The sequence below is a fragment of the Giraffa tippelskirchi genome, chromosome 13 (assembly GCF_054371585.1).
Source record: "Giraffa tippelskirchi isolate mGirTip1 chromosome 13, T2T-mGirTip1v1.2.pri, whole genome shotgun sequence".
NCBI classification, from domain to species: Eukaryota; Metazoa; Chordata; class Mammalia; order Artiodactyla; family Giraffidae; genus Giraffa; species Giraffa tippelskirchi.
Genome location: NC_137287.1, coordinates 80,171,143 through 80,197,290, shown reverse-complemented (window position 1 = coordinate 80,197,290; position 26,148 = coordinate 80,171,143). Strand labels below are relative to the sequence as shown.

The window sequence follows — 26,148 nt, the reverse complement described above, 5'->3', positions numbered from 1 at the left end:
ACTCCTGCTGAAGGCAGGCCAGGGTGCTGGGCCATACCTGGGGGGTGGAGGGAGCTGGGCCTGACCAGATACTGAGGGTGGGAAGTTCTGGTTAAACTGGCTGAGAAGGATTCTTGCTGAAATTGGGCGATGCGGGAAGCCCTGGAGTCAGGCCTGGATTGTGAAGGATTTCAGGGGATCCTGAGGGTACTTAGTCAATGACAGGAGCTTCCTTAATGCTCTCAGCTGCAGCTCCTGGAAGTCTAAGCCGGTGGTCTTCTCATCTCTCCCTTCTCTCCCCGTTGCCCCCTCCCCTCCTGCCTGCAGCAAAGTCAGCTCCAGGATCCCTCCCCTGCTCTCCTGACTACCTGGGTCCTGCTTCAGAAATACTGCAGTGTTGGTTTTAAAGGCCTTCCATGTATGTCTCATGAGCTAATCCAGTTTTTCATAGTCATAAACATCGATGGAAAAACATAGCATCGGAGTACTTCAAGATCCCGCTGACAGTGGTGAAGTGTGCTGTCATCCTCCCGCCCCCATTGTTTGATATGAACAGTTGCTGTTTTCTTAATATTTATTTGGAGAGCTATGCAAAGCACAGCGTCAGTACCTGTAACCCCCGTCCTCCCACCACATTAAATCTCTAATTCCTTAAATTTCAAGAGCTCCTGGTGGCCTTTTCAGTGTGTTTAGGTACAAAGCGATTTGATTACGCTGCCACCAAGGAATTTCAGTTTTCCTTAACAGTGTTTTATAATTGCATCCGGCTGAAATGTGATCAGTTACTTAGACACACAGATGAGCAGCAGCCTGAAGGCATCTCTTCTCACGTGTGAGACTGGGGTGTGTTAGGCTTGTCAAGCTTCTAGAGCAGGAGTTCTTGACCTGGGTACGTGGACAGAGTCTTCTGGCTCCACGATCTGCCTGGATTAGGTGCAGCTTTCTGTGAAGGTCGGTGGTTTTCACTGGATCCAAAAATATCATTGGATTCTGAAATGCCAAAGGCCATTGTACTCAGTATTATTTATGGAACTGAAATGGTAACATAAAACATGGGTGGCAGTTTTTAAATGTGCCCAATTTAGGACTTGTGGCAGTGGACACCTAGTGTATTGCATTGTGCATTTTCTTGAGCTGTGCTGTTTCACCCTAATTCATTAGTTCAGTCAAAAATTATAAATATGTATATATGTATATATATAGAGAGAACTAGTCTGTAGGAATCTGGCAGCTTGTGGTTATCACATGAGCGGACGTTGCCACCTTGCCAGTTGGAAGATGTTCCATGTCAGTCACTGGAGGCTTCTTATGCCCATGGCTCACACTCAAGGGTCACCTGATGGGGAAAGCTGTGCTGTAGAGGAGAAGTAGACTTGAAGGTCAGAGGAAGAATGGAGGTGGTGTTGACCTTGAATAAGGACTGTGACTTTTTACTGGTTCCTGGTGTTAAAGAACAGAGTTCAGTGGAATTGAGCCCTTTGAGTTGACATGTTTTAAAGAGTAAGAATAAACTGGAGACTAGGACAGGGTATTGGAGAAGGCAATGGCACCCCACTCCAGTACTCTTGCCTGGAAAATCCCATGGATGGAGGAGCCTGGTAGGCTACAGTCCATGGGGTCGCTAAGAGTCGGACACGACTGAGCGACTTCACTTTCACTTTTCCCTTTCATGCACTGGAGAAGGCAATGGCAACCCACTCCAGTATTCTTGCCTGGAGAATCCCAGGGACGGCGGAGCCTGGTGGGCTGCTGTCTATGGGGTCGCACAGAGTCGGACACGACTGAAGTGACTTAGCAGCAGGACAGGGTGTTCCATTTGAGGAGCAGTTTCCCTTGCAAGGTTGAGCCCTGAGCGTTTTTCTTGTCTGATATAGGCCCTTTTTTTCCCCCCTTAGCTGTTCATTGCAGCAGTAACCTGATATTTCCACACCCTCTGTTTTACTTTTCTGCTTCACATAGAACTCACTCCCCTAATACACAGCCTGCCCTCAGAGTGGGGACTGCACCATCTCTATCTCTGGCTCTGCTTGCGTGATGGAGTGGAAGGAACATGAAGTTCTAGACTGGGGTCAGTCCACATCCTGTTGTGTGGATCTGGGACAGGAAGGGTGAAGTGAGGTGTAACCTGCCTCAGAGGGTCATGGGTCACATGAAATCACAGCTGTGTATTCAGCATTGCTAGGATCTGCAGGAGTGTGTTTTTATTTCCTACTCTAAGTGTCAGCCTAAGTCTAAGTGTGTGCTCAGTCGTGTCCAGTTCAGTTCAGTCGTGTCTGACTCTTTGCGACCCCATGGACTGCAGCACGCCAGGCCTCCCTGTCCATCACCAACTCCCAGAGCTTGCTCAAACTCATGTCCATCAAGTTGGTGATGCCATCCAACCATCTCATCCTCTGTCATCCCCTCCTTCTCCTGCCTTCAATCTTTCCCAGCATCAGGGTCTTTTCCAGTGAGTCAGTTCTTCCCATCAGGTGGCCAAAGTATAGAAGTTTCAGCTTCAGCATCAGTCCTTCCAGTGAATATTCAGGAACTGGAATGAACGCTATGAACTGTAGCCCACCAGGCTCCTTTGTCCATGGGATTCTTCCAGGCAAGGATACTGGAGTGGGTTGGGGATCTTGCCAACCCAGGGATTGAACCTGTATCTCCTGCATTGGCAGGTGGATTCTTTACCACTGAGCCACCTGAGCCCGGCTCCGTAAGTGTCAGCACATGATTATAAATGCCTTACCTGGAAACTTTTGTATCCACTCCTCCCCCCAACATAACCTGTCTGCCCTTTTCTCATTGAAAAACAAAGCCTCCATCTGCAAACAAAAGCCTGCCTCCTTGTTTATTGCATCTCTGTAAGGTACCTCGGATCTTTGGGGGAAAGGAGTCAGTATGAATTCATAAATACTTCTTTTAACTGTTTATATAATTTTTTTTTTCTGAAGAACATTGGTAGTTCTGGCATATCTTATTGGTGATTTAAAACAAAACAAAAATAAAACATAATTCTTTTCATCTTTGAAAGATACTTTTGTTAGGAGTTGATAGTGGTGTCATATTTTCTGCGACATTGAGAGGCAAGTGTGGAAGAAGCTTACTTGGAGCTTACAGGTAATTCTGATGCACCATTTATTGACCATGATACATGACTTAATGTTTGCTGACTATGATATGTCAGGTACTGTGAATGACATTTAGTTACATTTCACACTTTGAGAAAGACATTGTTATTTCTGTTTAGGAGGAAAAGAATGCTGGTAGGTGGCAGAGCTTGGATTTGAGTCCAGGTTTGAATGATTCAAAGGTCCAGTGATTGTTTGCCCCGGCTGTACAGCTGATTCACTGGGGAGCCTTGTTGGTGCTGGTGAAATTCTGTTTCACGGCTTACATTTTCTTCAGTATAAACTAACTGATTATAATGTTCATGTCTGTGATTAATAATGTTCTCCAGTGTCTGAATTACCAGTTAATTTATTTCTGTTGTCTTTTTGTGTTGGCTCTGTCTCTTGATATGTCTGGTAATTTTTGGTTTAATATTGAACATCGCAGAAAATTGGAGTGTTGTGGTCTTTTGGGGTCCCAGCTGAAAGCTGGGGGGATTTAGTAATTCTCCTCTGCCTGGCTGGGCCCCACACTCCAGTTTTTATCTTTCCAGCCGGATGAGATAGACTGTCTCTGCTCAGTTTTTCAGTCCCTCAGTTGCTGAATTCTGTTAACTTCTCATCCCTGTGGCTTGGCTTGCTAATGAACCAGTGAGTGCTTTGAGAAGAAAGGCTGCTCAGACTGCTGGATTCATTTCTTGGTGCTTTTCTTCTCACTGGAATTCTGGCCCCTCAAGTTCTAGTTGCCCTACTAGTTCTTGAAGTTCAGTTTTTGTCTTCCCAGCCCAGTCACACTGACTGAGGCTCTTTTTAACTCTGTTTTTATTTTTTAATATTTTTAACTTATTTTTTAAGCCCCCACTGTGCGGCCTGTGGGATCTTAGTCCTGACCAGGGATCAAACCTGCATCCTCTGCATTAAAAGTGCAGTCTTAACCACTGGACCGCCAAGGAAGTCCTAATTCTTTTTTTTTTCTTTTTAACAATTGTCTTCTCCTTATCTTCTTAACTTCTTTATCTCCACTTCTTATGAATTGGGAGAAAGCAGTGCTGGGTACATCTCAATTTATGTCCTCTTAAGGGTACATCTCAAGATCCTTTTTCTCCAGGATCTTGGCCAAAGTGGGACTTCCCACTTTGCAAGGTGTGTTTGTTTTCTTTTTAGCTTTCAGATAGATTAAAAAATGTTTATCCATGTTTTCTAGTTTTTTTTTCTTATTGTTTGTAGTTAGTTGTTAGGTAGAGCATAAACTGGTTTTTGTTAGTTTTTATAATTGTTACGTTTATTTGTGCTTGACTTTTGAAGTTGACAATTAGCCAAAGACTGATTTTGATGGAATTTTATGACATGTTTTTTTAAAGAAATAAAAATGTTTATTTCTCAAAACAGATAATTGAACCTAATTGAATTTCATTAAAGTGACCTTTAGCTCTCAAGCTTTATGAAAGTAATTTTCTTAGTCTTGATTACATATGAATGTAATTTTATAATTTACTACTTTCTGAGAATTTTAATAAATGAAAATTTTATCTCTTTGTATTTTGCTTACTGTGAGACTATTTTAAAATTCTTAGTCTGAAGATAAGCTAAAAATATTTTGAAAAATTGACATTTGGAAACCGTAAATACTGAAAATCCCTTTAAGTCCTCATATTGTAAATGATTTATATTTAGGAATTTGTTTTCCCATCCTCATGAAAAACTTTTGAATTAATGCCTGAAATAATAAACAAGATAAATATAGAAGGCTAAAATTAAGACTTTGGCATTAATTAAATAATGTAATAAAAGTTCATCTCACATTTGACCTTGCATATGTACCTTGGTAATCCTTCTCTTTCTCAACCTAAATACCTCTTTGCATGGAAGGTTATTGCATGAAGCAATGGTACTAAGCAGACTGCTCTGGTACCTTAAAACACAGCGTCCATCCTATGCTTCCTAGATTAGTAATTTTTCAAATGTTTGGAAAGGCAAAATAAGCAGAACTCTTTTTTGAGCTCAGTATAACCCTTAGGTTGAATTATGAAGCTAGTTACACAATTCATTGCTAAGACTGAAGTCCATTATTATTATTATAGAACTCTGAATTGCTTAATTTGCCAGCATGTCAAGGAAATTTTGAACACTGTGTCAGGAACTAGTGAAAAGAAAATTTAAAACATTTTACTTCTGGGTTATATTTTCTAGTAGACTTATGGAGACAACATTTATATAGAAAAGTATGAAGTCACAAGACATTTCAAGATGAATCAACACAAGTTATGAATGAAGATTTACTAGTAGAACTCCATAAAACTCTTGTAGATACACAGTTGGAAGAACATTATTTGTACATAGTACCAGCACACTGCAGGACTTGAAATATTCTTAATGATCAGTGAACAAGTCAAAGCATATAAGATGCTGTAGAAACATTCACAACTTTGTTCACTGATAGTATAGTGGCATTGATCAAAAGTATAAAGTTGTTTTGAAAAAAACTTTGATTCAAGTTATTTTTTTTATCCACAGAGAAGCTTTTATATAAAAGTTTGCTATAAATCTGAATTCTTTATTAAGTGTTATTGTTAAAAATAGTGAATCTAACAACATCCTAGCTCTCTTAAAGTTTAATTCTGGCCCTCCATCTTTCCCCATCCCCTTTTCTTGTCTTTATACAAAGAAATGGAATCAGTATGCCAATTTCACTGTTTCATTACTTCACTGTCAGTAGACCCAAAGAAAGTTTTTGTCAAGAGCTTGAGTATAAGAAGAATTAATTTTTCTGTGTGTAAATGGTTCTCACTTTGTGGATTTGATTTTAAATATTGTATTACCTTGTGTGAATAAAGTTTATTGTTGTTGGGGCTGTATCCGAAATATGAAGAGCTCATCTGTGCTTCATCAACAAGCTCAGAACCCAGTATACGAAAGTTTGTTTACAGAAACAAGCTTATTAAAAAATCTGAGCAGATTTTCTTTGGGTGTTTTGTATAAATTCTTTATGTAATATCTTCCCTAATACTTTGTATTTCAGTTTCCTGATCATAATTATAGGATATAAGGAAAGCATAGTCGATTTGTTTCCCCAAAAGCAGACATCTGGGCCCCAGAAAAATATTTCCGATCTGTGCCATGACATGAAACATTGAACTGCGTTTGCTGCTTTTTTAACACTATGGAGGTGACTTCCAGGGGAGTCACATAGTTCTTAATCTACTGTGGGTGTTCTTGGGCTAGAGTCCATCTATGGAGCCTAGAACCTTCTACGGGATTGTGGAGCATTTTGAAATGTATACAGTTTCTTGAGAACCATCTGTATCCTTGCAGTTGGTCAGGCTGACATGCCTCAGAAAACCTCCAGTCCTCTCCTTAACCAGGTGTGGTCGCCCGGTAACCTTTGGGCATGTGTGTACTTGCTCATTTATTCACTCAGCATATATTAAAAACAATTTATTTATTTGGCTGTACCAGGTCTTAGTTACAGCACTCAGGATCTTTGACCTTTGTTGTGGCATGCGGGATCTTTAGTTGCGCCATGAGGGATCTAGTTCCCTGACCAGGGATTAAACCTGGGTCCCCTACATTGGAAGCGTGGAGTCTTAGCCATCAGCATACATTTAATGAGCTTCTCTGTGCCAGGCATTATGGAATAGAATTTATATCTCTTAAGAAATCTTTAATTTCTTGGAGAGGAAAATCAGATACCTACATAAATGTATTAAATAAAATGATCAATTAAATAGGCCTTGAAACTGACGATGGAATTGTGAAGTTTTGAAAGATGGCCATAGTGTTAAACCTTTTGTTTTTAATTATATAAGAATTGAATAAGTACTTCAGTTCAGTCGCTCAGTTATGTCCGACTCTTTGCGACCCCATGGACTGCAGCACGCTAGGCCTCCTTGTCCATTGCCAACTCTCAGAATTTACTCAAACACATCTCCATTGAGTCGGTGATGCCATCCAACCATCTTGTCCTCTGTTGTCCCCTTCTCCTGTCTTCAATCTTTCCCAACATCAAGGTCTTTTCAGATGAGTCAGTTCTTCGCATCGGGTAGCCAAAGTATTGGAGTTTCAGCTTCAGCATCAGTCCTTCCAATGAATATTCAGGACTGATTTCCTTTAGGATGGACTGGTTGGTTGAATAAGTACTTAGAATCCTTAGAATTAGTAGGCTTTTCTTTAAAAGGTAACTAAGAAATCAGAACTCTGTGGCCGTGTTAGTTGTAGACATCATCTGGAGGACCATAGTACTGTGGTTTGGCTGCAGCATCTGCAGAGGTCTGTAGGAGTTGCGGGTTGTCCTTGGGTTGTCCGTGTCTGTCCCCGGTTCATCTTCAGCTGCCCCCTCGGGCCCTTGCCACCTCCTCCTGCCCCGGGAGCCACCCCTGCCCTCCTGTCCCTTGTCTAGATGTTGTCGTTCAGTCGCTCACTCTTCCGCACATTGTTCCCAGTCCTCATACCCCATGGACCTTGATCAGGCTCAGTTCTGATGGCTGGGGTATTCCATCAGTGCCAGATTAAGTACAGAGTGACGTTTCACTCATCCTAAAAGAAGTGACATTCCTGGGCAGAAATGTCCTGTTTACTGTCTGTTCCCTCTCCTCTCCTCCTCCCTGTGCTTCTCTACAAACTTACTGGGAAACATCTTAGTTATGCCCAGAAATGTTTCTGGTTGTTTAACTCACAGATATGACAGCATGCTGGTATTATCTCTCTGGGTTGGGATGCTCTGGGGTCAGAATTTTGTTAGCTGGTTAAAATCCACCAGGAACAAGCATTTCAACGATACATTTGTAGAATTAAGAAAAAATGAGTTCCTACCTCTTTCCTACACATTTTTTCCCTCAAAATCTCTCTCTTTGCACTGAGTTTGAATGAGCCCCATAATTTGCAGATAAAAGGGGGGAGTGCTAAAAATTCAGGATTCTTCGATTTCCATGTTGCAACAAGTTCATGTGTGTTGTTTGGTTGCAGATCCCTGCTGGAATCCACCCCTCTCCCCCCGACCCCACCCCAGGTCTCCCACCCTTATTCAGTGGTTTTCAAACCTGTGGTACATAGCAATTTGTGGAGGCTTTGAGTGTGGACCCCTGACTTTTGTACAGGCTCCCCTGTGTACACACTCCATGGGCTGGCTCCCTGAGGTCTCCCTGGGCTGAGTATGCGCTGGGGTGGGACATGGGTCCCCAGCCTAAATGATACGGTCGATGAGTAAGACAGCAAGGTTGACCTTGTTTTTCCTTGGCCATTCCTGTGCTTGTGGCTGGAGACCCAGTGAAAGAAGAGGCAGCAGAATGACTCAGTCAGGTGCATTCCGTCCCAGATTTCATTCTGAGATAAATCTTTTTTGTGGTTCTTTGCGTAATACACATTATCTCCACCCAGGATAATTTCATTGAGTAGGTTTCAAGTAATTATCTCTAGTCTCATTTTTTATTTGCTAGTTCAGATATAATCTAGGAATCCTTAATACTTAAAAGGATAAGATCAGATATTCACTCAGGATAATTCAGCACTGATGTATTTATTAGTTGTGTTCGCTGTGCATGAGTGCTAAGTCACTTCAGTCATGACTGACTCTGTGCCACCGTATGGACTGTAGCCTGCAAGGCTCCTCTGTCCATGGGATTCTCCAGGCAAGGATACTGGAGTGGGTTGCCCTGCCCTCCTCCAGGGGATCTTCCCGACCCAGGGATTGAACCCACATCTCTTATATCTCCTGCGTTGGCAGTCAGGTTCTTTACCACTAGCGCCACCTGGGGATAGCTTTGCAAAATTAGTACTTAAGGACATATGCCCAATGCTTTTAGGTAATCCCTCCCTCCCTGAGACATCTGTTACAACAGTGTCATTGCTTTCCAGAGCAGTTCAGTCGCTCAGTTGTGTCCCGACTCTTTGCGACCCCGTAGACTGCAGCACACCAGGCTTCCCTGTCCATCACCAACTCCCAGAGCTTGCTCAAACTCATGTCCATTGAGTTGGTGATGCCATCCAACCATCTCATCCTCTGTCGTCCCTTTCTCCTCCTTTCCAGATGGTTACTTTTTATTTTATTGGGCCTGTTCTTTCCCTCTTTCCTGTCTGTAGCAATTTAATCCTTAGAGATTAAGGCAAAGAAACACAGCCCTTGAACCACAAGACAAGCAAGAAAGACAGCCCTTGAACCGCCAGACATCTTTAGCAAGATTTTCAGAATCTGTACACCTCTGATTTTTCTGTTAGAAATCTTGACTCCTTTGTGAAATTAATGGTTTTAGAAATGTTCTCAAGTGGTTGAGGGCAGAGTAAAAAGAATCTTTCAGAGACATTTTCACAGTTTCTTCATCCAAAGAGATCACAGTGCAGTTGAAGACAACCCAGACACAGGATTGGACATAGCACAGTCTCTCTTTTTAGCAACTGGGAAGTGACGTCTCAAACAGTTGAGTGGACACAATTGCTTGGTCTGCTTTGTGTAACTGTTGGAAAAGTTCTGGAATTGCAAAACCAGAACTGAGAATGGATTAGGAACTAACTGATTTAGGAATCTACAGACCAGAAGACTCAAAGCGAAACAAACTGCCAAGGTTTGAATGAAGAAGTAGAGGGGAGCAGGGGCCCCCTGTGTTGGTGCAAATACACTGGAGTCAGGACACTGTGTTAAGAGTCTGGTCCACGGTGATGCTGTGAGTGGAGTAGTAACTGCAGTGAAGATACTGTCCTTGAAAACTTGGACCTTTTCCCTAGTGCACTTCAGTGTAAATTGATTGATCCATTGTTGCCTACTTGTTTATTTCCTCAGATAAATTCCTACAAATAAGTCAAGTTGTTGGTTCAGAGGTTATAGACACATTTAGAATTTTGGTGTATTACCATGTGGTTTCTTTCTTAAATGGGGGAAAAAAGACATTTGTTCACCTTACATAAATATTGGATGTTTATTTTCATTTTCAAATTTCTAATTTATTAGAAATATAATTTTTAGGGCTTGCTACAGAGCTGAAGTTGTGAAAGCTGCTTTTGTTAATATGACTTAAATTCTCCTTTTAAAAAGTGAAATTATGGCACCCTCTGCTGAATTTGAAAGGAATTGCTGAATGGTAATGTGCAGGTTTGATTAAGAAAATGAATAAATGTGCACTTTAGACTTTCTTGTCCCTTGTACGGTGATTTTTGTTACTGGCCATTATTAGGCAGTGTGATGACAGATATTTGATTAGAGCCATATTTTTTTGACTGTGAGGAGCATTTTTTAAAATTTATTGTTTAAACTTTTTGTTTTGTATTGGAGCATAGCCAATTAACAATTTTGTGATAGTTTCAGGTGAACTGAAAAGGGACTCAGCTATATGTACACATGTATCCACTCTCCCCCAAACTCCCCTCCCCTCCAGGCTGCCACATAACATTGAGCAGAGTTCCCTGTGATGTACAGTAGGTCCTTGTTGGTTATCCATTTTAAATATAGCAGTGTATACATGTCCCTCTCAAACTCCCTACCTGTCCCTTCCCACCGTTCTTCCCCAGTGGCAGCCGTAAGTTTGTGCTCTAAGTCTGTGAGCCTGTTTCTGTTTTGTAAATAAATACATTTGTATCATTTCTTTTTAGATTCCACATAGAAGGGGTGTCACGATATTTCTCTCTCTCTCTGACTTCATTCAGTATGACAGTCTCTATATCTGTGTTGCTACAAATGGCATTATTTCATTCTTTTTAATGGCCGAGTAATATTCCATTGTATATATTAAACCCATAGTTTGAAGTGGTTAGAATATCTGGAGTGAGCAAGTCTACAGAGGCAGGAAATAATGGGGAGTGCAAAAAATTAGAGTGCGTCCGTGTGGTGCTTTGCAATGAAAGAAGCTGATAAGAACAGAGGGCTGGTATCCTTTTTGTAAAGAAACTTCATCACAAAACTTCAAGCATACAGGAAGGTAGAAAGAACAGTACAGTGAATACCCACATGTCTACCTTATGTGACCTTCATTCTTCTCTCTCTCCTCTCACTTCCCCTCTTTCTCTCTTCCTGGAGTATTTGAGAATAAGTTGCAGATGTCTTTACTGGACATTCTCGGTACATCAGCAAGCATCTCTCCAGAATGACTTCAGGGGAGAGATGTCCGGGGAGATAAAATCTGGAAAGTTTAGGATTTGGGGGTAAACATGACAGGCTCTGTTATATCGTGTAAGAGGTGGCATGAGGGCACAAAGGCTTGGTTTAATGGTTAATTTGTGGTTCCCTGGCATTTTCCACTGTTCCTTTTAAGACACTAGGAGATGGATATATGGTGAACAATTAACATTTTAAATAGAAACTTTCAAAAGTTTTTTTTTCTTATCAGAAAAAATGTCAAGCGTGCTCAGTGGTTGAAGAGGCCAGTGTTCTTGGCTGAGGCCGTGGCCCAGGCCGCTTCTCCTAGGGAGGAGAGAGAGGTCATTGCAGAGGAGGGGGCCAGCCTTCCCCTGGAGGAGGAAGAAAGGCCAGGCCCTTGGATGGTGCTGAAGGTCCAGATTGGTGGAAGTTTGTCTGAGAAGGCAGGTGTGCAGCTAGTACAAGCATGATCTGACCCACCCATGAGGGAGCCAGCGCACACACACCAGGCAGGCCCCTGGCACCTGCACAGTCTGCTTGCCTCGGGGTGGTGTAGAGTGGGGAGCCGGAAGTGCCAGTGGGCACTGGGAGTAAATGCTGACCTTTGAAGATAGGAAATTTGCCTACTCTGGTCTAGTAACTTTCACATCATGATCAGTGGGACTAGCAACTCTCCCTCCTTTGGGCAGGAAAACTAGGAAGGGGGTGGGCAGAGGCCTATGATACCCACCCTGCTATCTATCAAATAGGTTACTAATAAGGACCTGCTGTACAGCACAGAGAACTCTACTGAATATTCTGTAATGGCCCAGAGGGAAAAGAATATAAAAAAAGAGTGAATATTTATCTATGTATAACTGAATCACTTTGCTGTACCTGAAACTAACACAACATTGTAAATCAGCTATACTCCAATAAAAAATAAAATAAAAATAAAAAGCAAAACAAACAAAATATCGTCATAGCAGGAATTGATAGTGGATCCACTGTTGACTCATTCATTCATTCATTCAACAAACATTAGGGAGCCACCTATTATTGTATACTGGCAAACACTATTCTGAGACCCTGGGAAGTTTTTTTTTTTTAGGAAAGACATAGAACTTTATTTGGGTTCAAGTTCTACCTCTGTCTCTTACTGTTGTTGTTTCGTTGCTAAGTTGTGTCCAACTCTTTTGCAACCCCATGGACTATAGCCTGCCAGGCTCCTCTGTCCATGGTATTTCCCAGGCAAGAATACTAGAGTGGGTTGCCATTTCCTTCTCCAACTGGGAATTCTTGTAGCTGGTATGCTAGTGGGAAAGACAGTAGACTAGATAAATACAGTGATTAGATGGTGATGAGCACAGAGAAGAAACATTAAGTGAGGGTAGGTGTATGTGTGGAGATTCAGGGAAGGGTGGCCGAGGGAGTCTACTGAGATGCCACCTGGGGAGTGACCCACGCACCACAATAGCTGTGCCCATGTGCTCAGAGTCTGTGCCATTTGCTGTTCCCACCTGAACCTGTCTCTCCTGAGAAACGCACTTGTAGGACATGTCTTACAGCCGGTCTCCCTGTGGTCTTTAAATTTTTTTTTCTATCTCTGCATGGCCTGTTTTTTCAGTCATATTCACCCTCTAACCCTAAGATTTCTTGACATAAATGAATCATAAAGTGAGTGTCTCCTTATCACATTGTATCTTCCAGAGTGTGTTAGTATAAGACAGTGTGTCTGCAAGTCCACTGAAAGGCTTTGCAGAGCTCTGTGGAATGTTCTTTTGTGTAAACCATGGTTTTTGAGCAATGACTGGCAAGTTACTTCCCTTAGCAACTTAATTTTTGTTCCATCCTCACATGAAACTTTGGAAATGTTAGCTTTTTCCCCCTTTTCTATTCATTCATTTCACTCTGGAAGTGAAAATAATTCTTTTCAGAGTTGTGATATGCAGACTAAAAATTTACAAAATATAGTCAGTAGATTCCTGCAACTAATATTAATGGTTTAAATGTTGAAGTAGTTGAAGAAAATAGCATTAAAAGGTATGTGAACAAAGAAATGTTCAAAGTTAATTACCCTTGGGTATCACTGACTCCAGGTGTGAGATTCTCTGCTATTTAATACTTGAAGGGCCAGTCCAGAACAGGTACTCTTCATCAATAGTAGGTTTCACTTTTTCTGTACAATATAACATTAGGGTTTTGAATTATTCTTAAGGGGGTTGTTCTCTTTGTTTTCAGCTTTTTGTATATCATTAAAGTAGATGAGGTCCGTATAGTCAAGGCTGTGGTCTTCCCAGTGGTCATGTATGGTTGTGAGAGCTGGACCATAAAGAAGGCAAGAGTGCCAAAGAATTGATGCCTTTGAACTGTGGTGCTGGAGAGGGCTCCAGAAAGCCCCTTGAACTGCAAGGAGATCAAACCAGTCAATCCCATGAGGGAGATCAACCCTAATACTCCTTGGAAGGACTGATGCTGAAGCTCTAGTAATTTGGTCATCTGATGCGAACAGCTGACTCATTGGAAAAGTCACTGATGCTGGGAAAGATTGAGGGCAGAAGGAGACGAGGGCATCAGAGCATAAGATGGCTGGATGGCATTACCAATGCAATGGACATGAACATAGGCAAACTTCAGGTGATGGTGAGGGACAGGGAGGCCTGATGTGCTGCAGTCCATGGGGTCACAAAGAGTTGGACATGATTGAGTGACTGAACAACAGCAAAGTAGAATGTTAAAAGATAGGAACTTGAACAAAATCTCATGTGCAATAACGTGAGGGTTTCCTCTAAGAGTATGGAGGAAAATTTAGTACAAAGTTGTTTGTGTTCTAAATGAAAAGGGCTTTTGAGTTAGAAGTTTTATTTTATCACTATTGTGGCTTTAAAAATGCACATATAAATGTGCATTAACCCTTGTGTGTTTAGTTTAACTCTTTGGTCCTGTCCTTACTTAGAAAATACAGTTAACATTGGTGTTATGACATAATTAATATTTTGCACATAAGGATTGATTTTTGGAAAGTTAATTTTTTTGATGTCTCTGTTGCAGGCCTGAGAAACTGACAGCAGTATACAATCTGCATAATTTCTGTTATCAGTGAACCTATGAAATCATGTTTATAAATGTCCAGATTCATTTCAGATGTTCTTAGGCTACATTTTAAGGCACTATTGTTTTGAACCACACAATATTAATTAGTACCTAGTAAATAGCAGTGTAAATACTTACATGATTTATGTTATTTAGAAATTATGCCATTGATTTCTGCACATGATCGGTTTATCCATCAGGAGTGGCTCGCTTGTGCTTCAGTAGCAAACAGTCCAGTAGCACGTTCATCTCTTGCTTCTGCTATCTGTCCATCATGTGTTGGTGGGGGTGCTGTTCCATGCTGTCCTCTATTAGGCAAGTGGGCTGATGGAGATGCTGGTGTCTGGAATGTTGGAAGCTTGTGAAAGACGAGGTGTCAAATCTCATGGAGCTTCTTAATTGTATTTTCCTGGAAGTAACCAGCCTGTTGCCTCCATGTTACTACAGGTCAAGGCGTCAGGGTCCATCAGAGAAGTCATGTCGTCAGGTGACTCAAGAGCAAGTGAGGGTGTGGGTCTGAGAAGGACAGCTTTCTTGTAAATAAAGAGGATAAAATAAAAGGATATCAAGGGGAAGACTGAGGGAGTGGAGAAGCTAATATTTGAGCATCTGCTATGTTCCTAGTGCTTCAGATATTTTTATTTAGTCATCACAAGACATAATGAGTCCTAGAAATGATTTCTCTCTGACACTTGAGGGGATTGAATGGGTGGGAGTAACTAAGAGTGAAGAGATGGCTTGTGTAGTGTGGTTACCAACCTGCCCCTTGGAGTCTCACACCCTGACGTTAGAATCCCCTCAGGCTGTGGCTTAGGGCAAGTGGCTTAGAATTATTTCCTCATCTGTAAGACACCAATAACAGTGCATGTTATGAAATTATTGTGAAAATTAAATGAGACATGTTGAGTGTTTAACCTAATGTCTGAGAAATTGAGTGCATTCAACAGTGTCTGTCACTCACATTTATAGATGTGTGTGTGTATTTTTTCCTTTGGTTTTATTTGATTTCCCAAGATCTCATACCTTGTAAGTTGTGCATGTAGGAATGGGTAGAATCAGGGGACTGGACTGTCTCCCACAAAAGCCTGTCTTCTTTTCACTATAGGCCCTTAAATATTTGCTAGATTAGAGGGAATGAGAAGTAGAGAGTGATGAAAGTGTGATTGAAAAGTGTACATAAAAGCTGTCATGTGTTGATTGGCTCCTATGGGTTAGGTGTTTTACTTATGTCATTGCGTGTAATCTCATTCGTTAAATAGCCTGGCCAAGATTTTGGAGTCCACCTGGAAGGCGGGGCTGGGCTCTGATCTGAGGTCTGTCTCCTGTCTAATCTACCCTCTCATCTTTAGTCTGTGCTGTCTCCCTGTACATAAAATCATGAAGTTACACTGACCTTGAAGGATCAGGTCAGAGTTTTGGAAGCTCTTGAGCCCTTAGCAGGTTGGAGCTGGTCACACAGAGAAGCACTTCTGACTGGGGGCTCTTTGCAGTTCTGAGGGAGGTATGGTGATACAGGCTCCAGCCTCAAAGAAGTCTAGTGGGGAACATAAGCCCAACTGATGTGTCTTAATGGTCCAGAATGGCTGGTTTCTCCAGTAGAGAGGAGCTCAAGGAATGCTGGTGGAATTTTGGGAAGGGTCTGGAATTGAGAATTGGTCGAGGAAAATGGTCGCAAAGAGTTGGACACGATTAAGTGACTAAGCACGCATGTACACACATGCAAGGAAAATGTAACTCAGAAATTATCAATTCTTTCCTGCCCCCACCAGTTAGAGGAAAGAGTCAAATGCAACAAAAAAGTGGTTTGTTCATGGTTGATGGTGCAATCTTGAAGACTGCCCGAGACTTTTTAGTAGTGTGTGTATGTGTGTCTGTGTGTGTGTTAGTTGCTCAGTCATGTCCAACCCTTTTGTGACCCCATGGACTGTAGCCTGCCAGGGTTCTCTGTCTATGGAATGCTCCAGGCAAGAATACTATAGTGGGTAGCCATTCCCTCCAGGGGATCTTCCCGACCCAGGGCTCGAACCCAGGTCTCCTGTCTTGCAGGCAGATTCTTTACCATCTGAGCCAGGGTGGTAGAAGATAAATAGAATGAAAAAAGGTCATCATCAAAAGAGAGGTTTTACTGTGGGGGTGGGACCATGCACAGCTGGAAAGGCTGCTGGTTTTCCTTGAGGACCATCTGAGAATAAACACGGGTTATGGGGGCACTGGTTATGGTGGATGGTTTGGGTCATCTGGAGTGGGGTCACAGCTGGTGAGCGCAGGTCATTCCTTATGCCTGGGGCAGATGGGTGAGTGATAGGCAGTGCCTCCCATGAGAGCCCTGATGCCCCTTCCAGTAGGTGACCTGGGGCTTCTGTGATTTTCCTGATAGCCTTGAAACCTGGGTGTCCTCACCTGGGGGTTAGAAAGCAATGTTTCTTACATTTCCTCTTCTGAGTCTTCAAAGGTTTATGTTGTTGTTCAGTTGCTCAGTCGTGTCCGACTCTTTGTGACCCCGTGGACTGCAGCACGCCAGGCTTCCCTGTCTTTGACAATCTCCTGGAGTTTGCCCAGACTCATGTCCATTGAGTCAGTGATGCCATCCAACCATCTCATCCTCTGTCATCCCCTTCTCCTGCCTTCAGTCTTTCCCAATACCACAGTTTGAAGGCATCAATTCTTCAGTGCTCAGCCTTTTTTATTGTCCGGCTCTCACATCCGTACATGACTACTGGAAAAACCATAGCTTTGAAAGGTCCGTATAGTCAAACAAACCTTTGCCTACAAAGGTTTATGGGATGCTTTCAATGGGAGCCCTCTTTTCTGTGGCTTTTGTATTTTCCTTTCCATTTGTGATCTGTTAAGTTTTGTATTGCATACCAATTGAACCCTGGTGACTTGGTAAAATGTGAGGATGTTTTAATTTTTCTAAGTGTTGCCCCTATTTTTTGCTTTCTGCTTTTGGTTATATAAAGCATAGTTTCATACATATGGCACCAAATGCATTGTCAGTGGTAAGCATATTTTTTTATTTTCTATGTGTATTGACAAAATCTAAGATTCTTGGAATAGACAAAGATGAAATGTGATTTGGGTTTTTGATTAGGAACTGTGTAGTCTAAAATTTCATATCTTTTATTTTGGATACATTTCTGCATAATAAAAAATTGACAAAAATTTGAACTGACTTTCTTTGAATACTTAAAGAATAACCAATAAAATTGTTGCCAGAAATCATGCTACTCTTGGCCCCTAAAGTCACTGACACGTAGGGTGTAATGTGTAGGATACTGCCAGCAAATCTGACCCTCTGCTCTCTTGGAAATAAATTTATACTTGGGAGCAGGGTCACACCCATTATTTGCATATTGTCTGTGTTGAGCCCGAGACCACAGAGTCTAAAGTGTTTACTGTCTGCCTTTTGTGGAACGTTTTTGCCTGCCTGGGCCATGTGGAGCAGTTCTCTTAACTTTGGGGTCTCTGGACCCTCTTTTTACACTCTTAAAAATTATTGAAGACCTCAAAGAATTTTGTTTATGTATATTATATTGATATTTACCATATTGGAAATTAAAACAAATTAAAAAACATGGTTTCAATTTACTTAAAAAGAAGAGTATTAAACCTGCTGCATGTTAACATAAGTTATGTTTTTATGAAAAGTAATTATTTTCCAAAAACGAAAACATGAGTGAATTAAAGATTTCTCTAATGCCTGGCCTAATTGGAGACAGTTACGTTCTTAGATCTGCGTCTACTTTCCATTTTTACTCTTTGTTTTGGTTGAAGGATGAAGACAAACCAACCTTTCTCCTCCCTTTCCCAGCCATAGGTTTGTGTATTTTAATAAGCTGTTCAGTTAATTGTAGCTATTCTGTTACTACAGTTGGTCCTTGAGCAGTGTGAGGTTTAGGGATGATAGCCATCCATGAAGTTGAAAATCTACTTATAACTTGTAGTTGGGCTTCTGTTTCCATGGATTCAATCAACTGTAGATCCCGTGGTCCTTTTAAATCTGTGCCAGTGGCGCCGCGCAGATCAAACCCCTTATTGTTCAAGGTCAGCTGTATATCACAGCTTGACATGTGGTAGTTTCAGTGTTGCAATATGGAATCTGAAAGTATATAAACAGATGTATCATACTGGGACTTTCCAATCTGATGGTATATCCTGCATTTTGAATGGATCTTTTTTTTAACAATATAATTATTTTAAAAAATTTATTTATTTGGCTGTGTCGGGTGTAAGTTGCGGCATGTCAGATCTTTCACTGTGATTCACAGACTCTATTTGTGCTCTGAGGGCTCAGTAGTTGCAGTGCGAAGGTTTAGTTGTCCTCTGGCATGTGGAATCTAAGTTCCTGGACCAGGAACTGAACCTGCATCCCCTGCCTTGCAAGGTGGATTTTTTTTTTAATACTTCATCTTGCTTTTATCAAAATGTCTTAGAATAGTTTGAGTATCTTTTTAGAGAAACAGATTAACTTTTTAAAATTCAAGTTTAATTACTTCATTTCCTTCACAAGGTGTATTCTTAACCACTTTACCATCCGGAAAGTCCCTGAATGGATCTTTTATTCACACATTTAAAAAATATGCTTTGAAAATTTAAAAAATATACCGGTTCACTATCCAAAGTTTGAAACAATACAAAAAAAAAAAATCACTTTCGCTCATATCTCCACTGATCTTGGAAGAGCCTGGAGGTTTGCGGATGCTGATGTACCTGTACAGAGTAGGAACAAATTCCAGGATTTTGGTTAACACAGTGCCTTGCAAGGCGATGACAACCTATAGTGGACACAAGTTTTATGAAGTTCTACTGAGTTGGCCAAATTGTTCATTTGGGTTTTTCTGTAACATCTTATGGAAAAACTTGAGTGAACTTTTTGGCCAACCCAGTATTTTTATGCTTGAATGTTTATACTTACTTTATCATTAGCAATGCCTCAAGGGTCAGTTATTACTTTTACTACTTCATGAAGGGCATTCTAAAGTCAGCCTTTTTGTTTGCTTCTGTGTTTTTTTTTTTTTTTTTTAATGAAAGTGCTTGGCAGGGAAGAATACGCTTAATAACTAGGATGAATAGTTTCTGTTTGGTACTGTTATGTTGGTTTGTGCTGAGGTACCAGTGGTTTTATCCAGCAGTGCTTTTCATCATTCGTGCAAATGTCCACACAGTGCAAAAGGCAAATAACATCTTGATATTTTTTTGAGCGTAGTTTGATTTCAAAGAATGCCTGTGAAAGGATCTGAGAGTCCACTGGGGTCTACAGACCACACTGTGAGAACTGATGGCATAAATGGTTTAAATGCCATTTTCTGTAAGCAGATTAATGCCACTTGTCTACATTGCTTCCTTTATTTTCTAACAATTATAATTTATGAAAGTTTGAGTAATGTAACAGATACCAGTGTGCTGTTTGCATTGGTTAATGCAACTCATACATCTTTCAGGTAAAAAATTTTTTTTAATGTCAGATTTGTTAAAGAAAAAAAAAAGAAAGTTTACTCTTTTTTCACTGTATTAGGTTTTGAAAGTGTAACTTGAAAGTATTTGTGATCATGAAGTAATTTACAGATGGATTACCAGGCACAATTATTGTCTCTTGAAATTATGAGATGTTATTATGATTATTAGTTTATTTATGATGATGGTTAATTACACATTTTCATGTTTTTGAATACTCCTCCAAATAGAGAGGACATGAGTTTGGAAAATTAGGTCTGGCACTTGATTTCCTGTTCATCTGTGTTAATAACTCTGTGTGTGTGTGAAATATTGTGATTTATAATAAACATGTGTCTGTGTAACCCTTTCTGCTTCTGAAACCCTTGAGATTTCCTAAGTGATAAGAGTGATAAAAGTGCCTTTTGTTTCTCCTAACTACTTTCAGTCATACCTTTGTGTTAATGGGGTGACTTTTGGGAAGCCCTTGTGGATGGAGCTGGTTGCTGGGGAACCAGCCTTGATTGGAGAGTTGCAACTTTCAGTCCCACCAGACGACCTCCTGGGAAGAGAGAGGGGCTGGAGAGTGAGTTCAGTCACCAAAGGCCAGGGATTTAATCAACCATGCCTGTGTAATGAAGCCTCCATAACACCCCGGAAGTGTAGGGTCTGGAGAGCTTCCAGGTTGGAGGACACGTGGAGATCTGGGAAGGACGTTTCTCCTGGGGAGGGCATGGGAACTCCACTCCCAGCCCCACACACCTTACCCTGTAGGTCTCTTCTCTCTGACTGTTCCTTACTCTTTGCTTTTATAACTAACCAGTAATGTAATAAGTGGTCTTCCCAGGTGGTGTTAAGTGGTGAAGAATCCGCCTGCTAATGCAGGAGACACAAGAGACTAGGGCTCGAACCTTGGGTTGGGAAGATTGCCTGGAGGAGGGCATGGCAACCCGCTTCAGTATTCTTGCCTGGAGAATCTCATGGACAGAGGAGCCTGGCGGGCTACAATTCATGGGGCTACAAAGAGTCGGACATGACTGAGCACCCACCCTCGATCTCATAAGCAAATGTTCCCCTGAGTTCTGAGGGCTGAACCTGAGGGAGTTGTGGGAACCTCTGATTTGTCAGAAGCACAGGCAACAGGTAACAACCTGGATTTGATATTGATGTCAGAAGGGGGCTCATCTTATAGGACTGAGCTCTCACCCTGTGGGGTCTGATGCTGTCTCCAGGATAGATGGTGTTAGATTGAAGGACACCCAGCTGAGTCATAGGATTGCTTGATGTGTAGAAAACCACACCGGTATCGGAAGTGAAGTAGTGTTGTAGTGAAGTATTGAGAGCAGAGGAGACACACAGGAGGAGTGTGTGTGCACATTAATAAAAATTTTTCAGATGATTGTTTCACTGGATGCAATTAGGACAATTTTTTAAAAGAATGGAAATCTCAGAAAGCTTTCTGCTACAGATACTTGCACTTCTGTGGTTGACCACTAGATGTCACAAGAGCCCCGGGAGCCCCTAAAGGGTTGCCCAGGGCGGATAGAAATTGAACATTGTAGGCTCTAGACCTTCACATATTTCACTGTTTCCACATGATCGATGCCAGCAGAACCTGATACAGTGTGATATATAGAAGCAAGGTATGACTGGAATAATGAAATTTCAAAAATAAGCCCTTTTAAAGGAGGATTGTGATAGTTCTGTTGGGGATTGTAAATGTTTCAGGTGCACGTGACACCGCAGTTTCGTTCCTGGCGTTCAGGTCTCTCTCTTTTTTTTTTATGGAAAGATGGATTGAACTTCAATTTAAGAATATTCGGTAATCCCTCTCAGGACATACTGTAACAGCTGGTATTTTTGTGTTGTAGTAAATCGATTCCATACAACAGTCAGTAATAATCACAACTGGGTTCTGACAGATTCCAAAGCATTTTCAGTAAGTTTAGCCAAAGAAAATATCATGATTACTACAGAAATTTAACTCAGTTTGAAAGTTAAACCCAGAAACTCCGCTTCGTTCCACAGAATATTAACCATTTTCCCTGTTGAGATTTTATCAAGCCACTTTTTTTTTTATTGATATACTTGTATATGTCCGGAGGAGATAATTACCTTGTAGCGTATATTTCTTAAATGATACGTTTTTGGAAAAAATTACCTTGAGTGTTTACTGTGAAATAAACGGTGAGAAATGCTACGATAAAATCTTCTATCTATGGCACACGTGGAAGGCTGCAGCATCAACTCAGAAGGATGTTTTGATGTGAAATGTAAGGTGGTTTTTAGTTTTAATAGGATGTTTGTTATAAGCATAAATCGATTTATTATATGCTGTATGTGGCTTATGAAATTGAAACATTGTAAATTCTTTAAGGCTTGAAGAAAGTTGTAGTTTGCATGGTATAGATTATGTACTATGTGTATTTCTGTAGTTAGGTAATCTGTACCATACAAATTGTGATTTATGGCATAAAGAACTTAAATTACATACATACACACTATAATAAATACCTGCATACATATGTTTTGTCCTAATGGTAGAAATATGTGTGCATACACTTTACAAATTATAACCGTTTTTCCTTTTTTTCTCGGCAGCAGAACAAAAGTTTACTAATTGAATACATTTTTTAAATTATGTATGGTCTGTTTTTTATTTTCTTTGTGTTTGAATCGAGGAAAACTTTTATGTAGTTGAATCTGAATCCGGATTGTTAGGATAGCTTATGAAAACAAAGCAGTGTTACCTTTTAAAATTATTAGGGAAAATAGCTTCAGAGATGTGTGTTAATGAAACCTTGCTTTTCCCTTTTTGTCTTATTTTTAGCTTAGTGATTTGTATTTTCACTTGGTATTTAAAATAACTGCCATCCCATTTTTAATTAACACAGAGAGGATCCCTGTATGGATTTGTATGCATATTTTCACCACGTCAACCTTTGTAACGTAAAACAGAACTAAAGACACCGCACCCGGTTACTTGGTCCAAGATAGTCTTTTTGATGGTGAATATTTTTATACTAATATTTACTTTGATAATTAAAAAGCTAATTTAGAAAGCTTTAATAGCATTTTATAGTCTGAGTTTCTTCACAAAGAATTTGGCAAGCTCATTATTCTTTATTCTGTAATGTGAATCAGCAATTTAAACGCTTTTAAGAATTGAAGTGAGCCAGTTTTTCAAATGTTTACAGTATCTGTTTTTCTTGTTAATATATGTTAAAATATGCTTTTAAATCACTGATCTTGCTTTATAGAGAATGGGGTGGAGGGGGGAAATGCACTAAAAAGTGAGTTTAAACACATTGTGTGGTTCTTCTGATTTCTGAAAAATGTAAATGCGGTGTATTTTCCGTTATTAGGCAGCTGTGGTCCAAATTTAAACCACATGGCCTCCTTCTAGGTGTCAGGCCAATGTAAATTTTAATCTTGCTACTTTTATGTTTTCATTTTATAATCTCATTACCTGAATTTAAAAAATCCAGTGATCATATTCATTGTTTGCAGGATGCTGTTTTGTATCCTCTGGCTCATTGGAAGGTCAAGCAATTCTCAATTGCTGTTATCTTCGTTTGCACATAAGGAAATTAAGGCTTAATGAGGTTAAACAACTAGATCCCAGGGCTAGCAGGATTAGAGACTGAGCCAAATGCTAGAGCCCTTGCTTTTAGTTATTATACAATAGTGCCTTTACTGCTTGTTTGGGGATAAACATTACTGAAAACAGTTATTTAAAGAATCGATATTTTTCAAGATCCAGCAAAGCTTAGTTTTTACTACAACAATTTATTTTCATATATTAGCTTGGATTGTTAGGTTTAGTTTAGATTATCAACAGTTCTGTAAATCTAAAATGACATCTTGCTTTAATCCTGGTATTCTTTCAAGGTCGTTTGTGATCTTCAGTTAGCAAATTTGCAGTTGTTGTATTAGGATGATCTACTTAAATTAGTTATAAGTTGTCGACAACTTACAGACTCTTTTCTACATTTAGAAATACGGTTTAGAATTCTAATGAAGGGGAAGAGTTTTAGAATGACACTGGCTTACAAAAGCTTCCTTAAGTCCTCCATCTGTGCCGTCAGTGATTCTCAAAGCAACTGTAAAAATCTTTACAGAAGGCTTGACACATGCACAAAGAACTTTCGTGTTTTTAATTAGAAGTCCCACGTCAAAATCAAAAACTCTCCCACTCCCTATTTGTCTGTGCTCTCTCGACGAAACGGTGAAGCTTGTGATCTCACTCATAATGTGTTGGGATCAGCATTTTGAATTAGTTACAGCAAGTTGCAATGTAGTCATCCTGCCTCTTCTATTTTTTAATGTGTTCCTTTTCTTTGTAGAAACGGCCTGCACAGGGACACACAGATCTCGGTAGTCGGCCGGGGAGTGGCTGCAGGGGTTGGCATCTCGGCCGCCTTCCAGGGGAGTGAGCTGGCAGCACCGGGCCGGCCTCAGCATCATGCCCGCGCTGTCCACAGGCTCGGGGAGCGACACAGGTACAGAGCCCATGAGGGCGCTTTCCCTCCCATCCTTGCAAACATCCTTTTCACACTGAAAACCGGCATTGGTTTAAGCCAGTGCAGACAGGTCGTGCCTGTTGTTCTGTAACCAACGCCAGGGCCATCACCTTGGCTCTCCACGATGAACGTGACCTCAGGGCGTGGGCTGAGTGGCTTTCTCTGGGTAGTGACGGCTCCTACTGACGCTCTCTTGTCCTCTCCTGCGTTTTGGAGTAATGTCGTACATTTACTTTTTTTTTTAAAATAAGTTCTTTGAAGATTCAGAAGAGTGTGGACAGTTTCATGCTACTCATATTACCCTCCACTCCAATTTAATCGTAACTATGAATTTCTTGGGCCATGTTTGCTCAGACCTCTCATTTTTTCCCCCCTCCTCCCTCCTCCCCTTTTTTTACATTTTCTTTCTTCCTGTCCAGAGATAAAAATTGTCCTGAAGTTGATATATATCATTAAAGGACTCAATTAAAACAAACATTTCACCTTGTTATCAGTTGTAAGAATTAGTGATACTTAGAATAAAGATTCCCAAGAAAGGGAAAAAAACTCATGCATGTAGGTGTGTGTGAAATGCCCTCCTTCTGCCCTGATTCAGGAGGTGGGGTGGGTGTGGTCAGTGCTCCTTTTCTGGAATTCCCCAGAGTTAGCACTTTAAAAAAATGTAAATTCCTGGACCCTCCTCAGAATTATTAAAACAGAATGTAACTCGGGTTGGGGAGCTGTAGCTTGCGTTTTTTTTTTAAAGTTGTCTGTTTATTATTATTGAGAGTGAGTGGGGGCTACTCTCTAGTTGCAGTACGTGGGCTTCTCATTGTGGGGGCTTCTCTTGTGGCAGAGCATGGGCTCAGTAGTTGCAGCACACTTAGTTGCTTCCTGGAATGTGGGATCCTCCTGGACCAGGGATCAAATGCATTGTTCTCTGCATTGGCAGGCGAAGTGTTATCCATTGCACCACCAGGGAAGTCCAGCTTGTGTTTTTAAGACCACTCAAAAGCAGGGGTGGCATAGAATGTGACTGTGAAGGATGTTCTTCGTGGCACTGACCACGCTGAATTGGTCCCAACAGCCTTCTGCAACCATCTGAGACTTGTCTCATCCTGGACAGGTCCAGGCACCATAGTTTCAAAAGAGCTGAATCACAGATGTGATTTTGTCTTGTGTAGGTTACCCTGGCCTTCTCATTTGCACTGTGTGCCCAGGTCATTCTTCGCTATTTCAAGCGGAGACACACTTATTCACTTCAGCAAATTTTGTCTCTTTATCCGTCAAGAGTGATGTTTTTCTACTGTGATTTATACTGAGCATTAGTTTTACTTAGGAAGTGATTTTGATTTTTAAATTGTATGAAAATCTTTTTTTCTCAAGACGTGAACTTGGAAGCAGCTCCTTTGGAAAAAAAAATTTTTTTTTTCTTTTCAATTTTTATATAGTCCCACATTGTGTTCGACTATATAAAATGAATGATTTAAGTTTCCTTAGTGGTTTGGGAAATTATAGATAAAATTTATTTGAACCATAAATTTACTACAGTTTATGTAATGAATAAGTTTTATGCTTTGCCGTTCACCAAAAGATGCCTTAGTTTAATTGAATGCAAAATATTTGTACACCTAACATGGGGAATGATTAAAATGGAGTATTTATAGTTTAGGCGTCAATCATAAAAAATACCATAGGCTGTTTAGAATGGAGAAAGGATACTCTCAGGCCTGCTTGGTGCAAACCTGAAATGCTGCTGTGACACACCTGGCTTTGCGGTATTTTTTGCCCAGCATGTCCCAACAAGGTTGGAGTTGGGCAGAGGAGACTGTTCCAAGAGTCACTACAGTCAGGTGAGCCCCAGGGCGTGGGCACCTGTCAGGTGCTCAGGTTCCTTGTCCTACCGTGTAGGCCACCTTCTCCTTGGCCAGTCAGGGGTCATTGTTACTGTTAGCAGGTTGCTTAGCAATAAGATTGCTGTTCTCTCAGGTCTCCCAGGGAACAGAGTTAG

General features: G+C 40.9%; 1 protein-coding gene across 7 annotated transcripts in view; it reads left to right on the top strand.

The window, feature by feature from the left end:
• Window positions 1-26,148, top strand: part of MPP7 (MAGUK p55 scaffold protein 7) — a 289,092-nt gene that overhangs the window by 97,892 nt on the left and 165,052 nt on the right. For all 7 annotated transcript variants that reach the window (XR_014074097.1, XM_081560899.1, XM_081560898.1 and 4 more), the window contains exon 2: window positions 23,982-24,137. Coding sequence is in view for 6 of the 7 variants with exons in the window: in XM_081560899.1 (XP_081417025.1) it covers window positions 24,101-24,137 (37 nt within the window). In the remaining variant the exon portion in view is untranslated. The remainder of the gene's footprint in view (window positions 1-23,981; window positions 24,138-26,148) is intronic.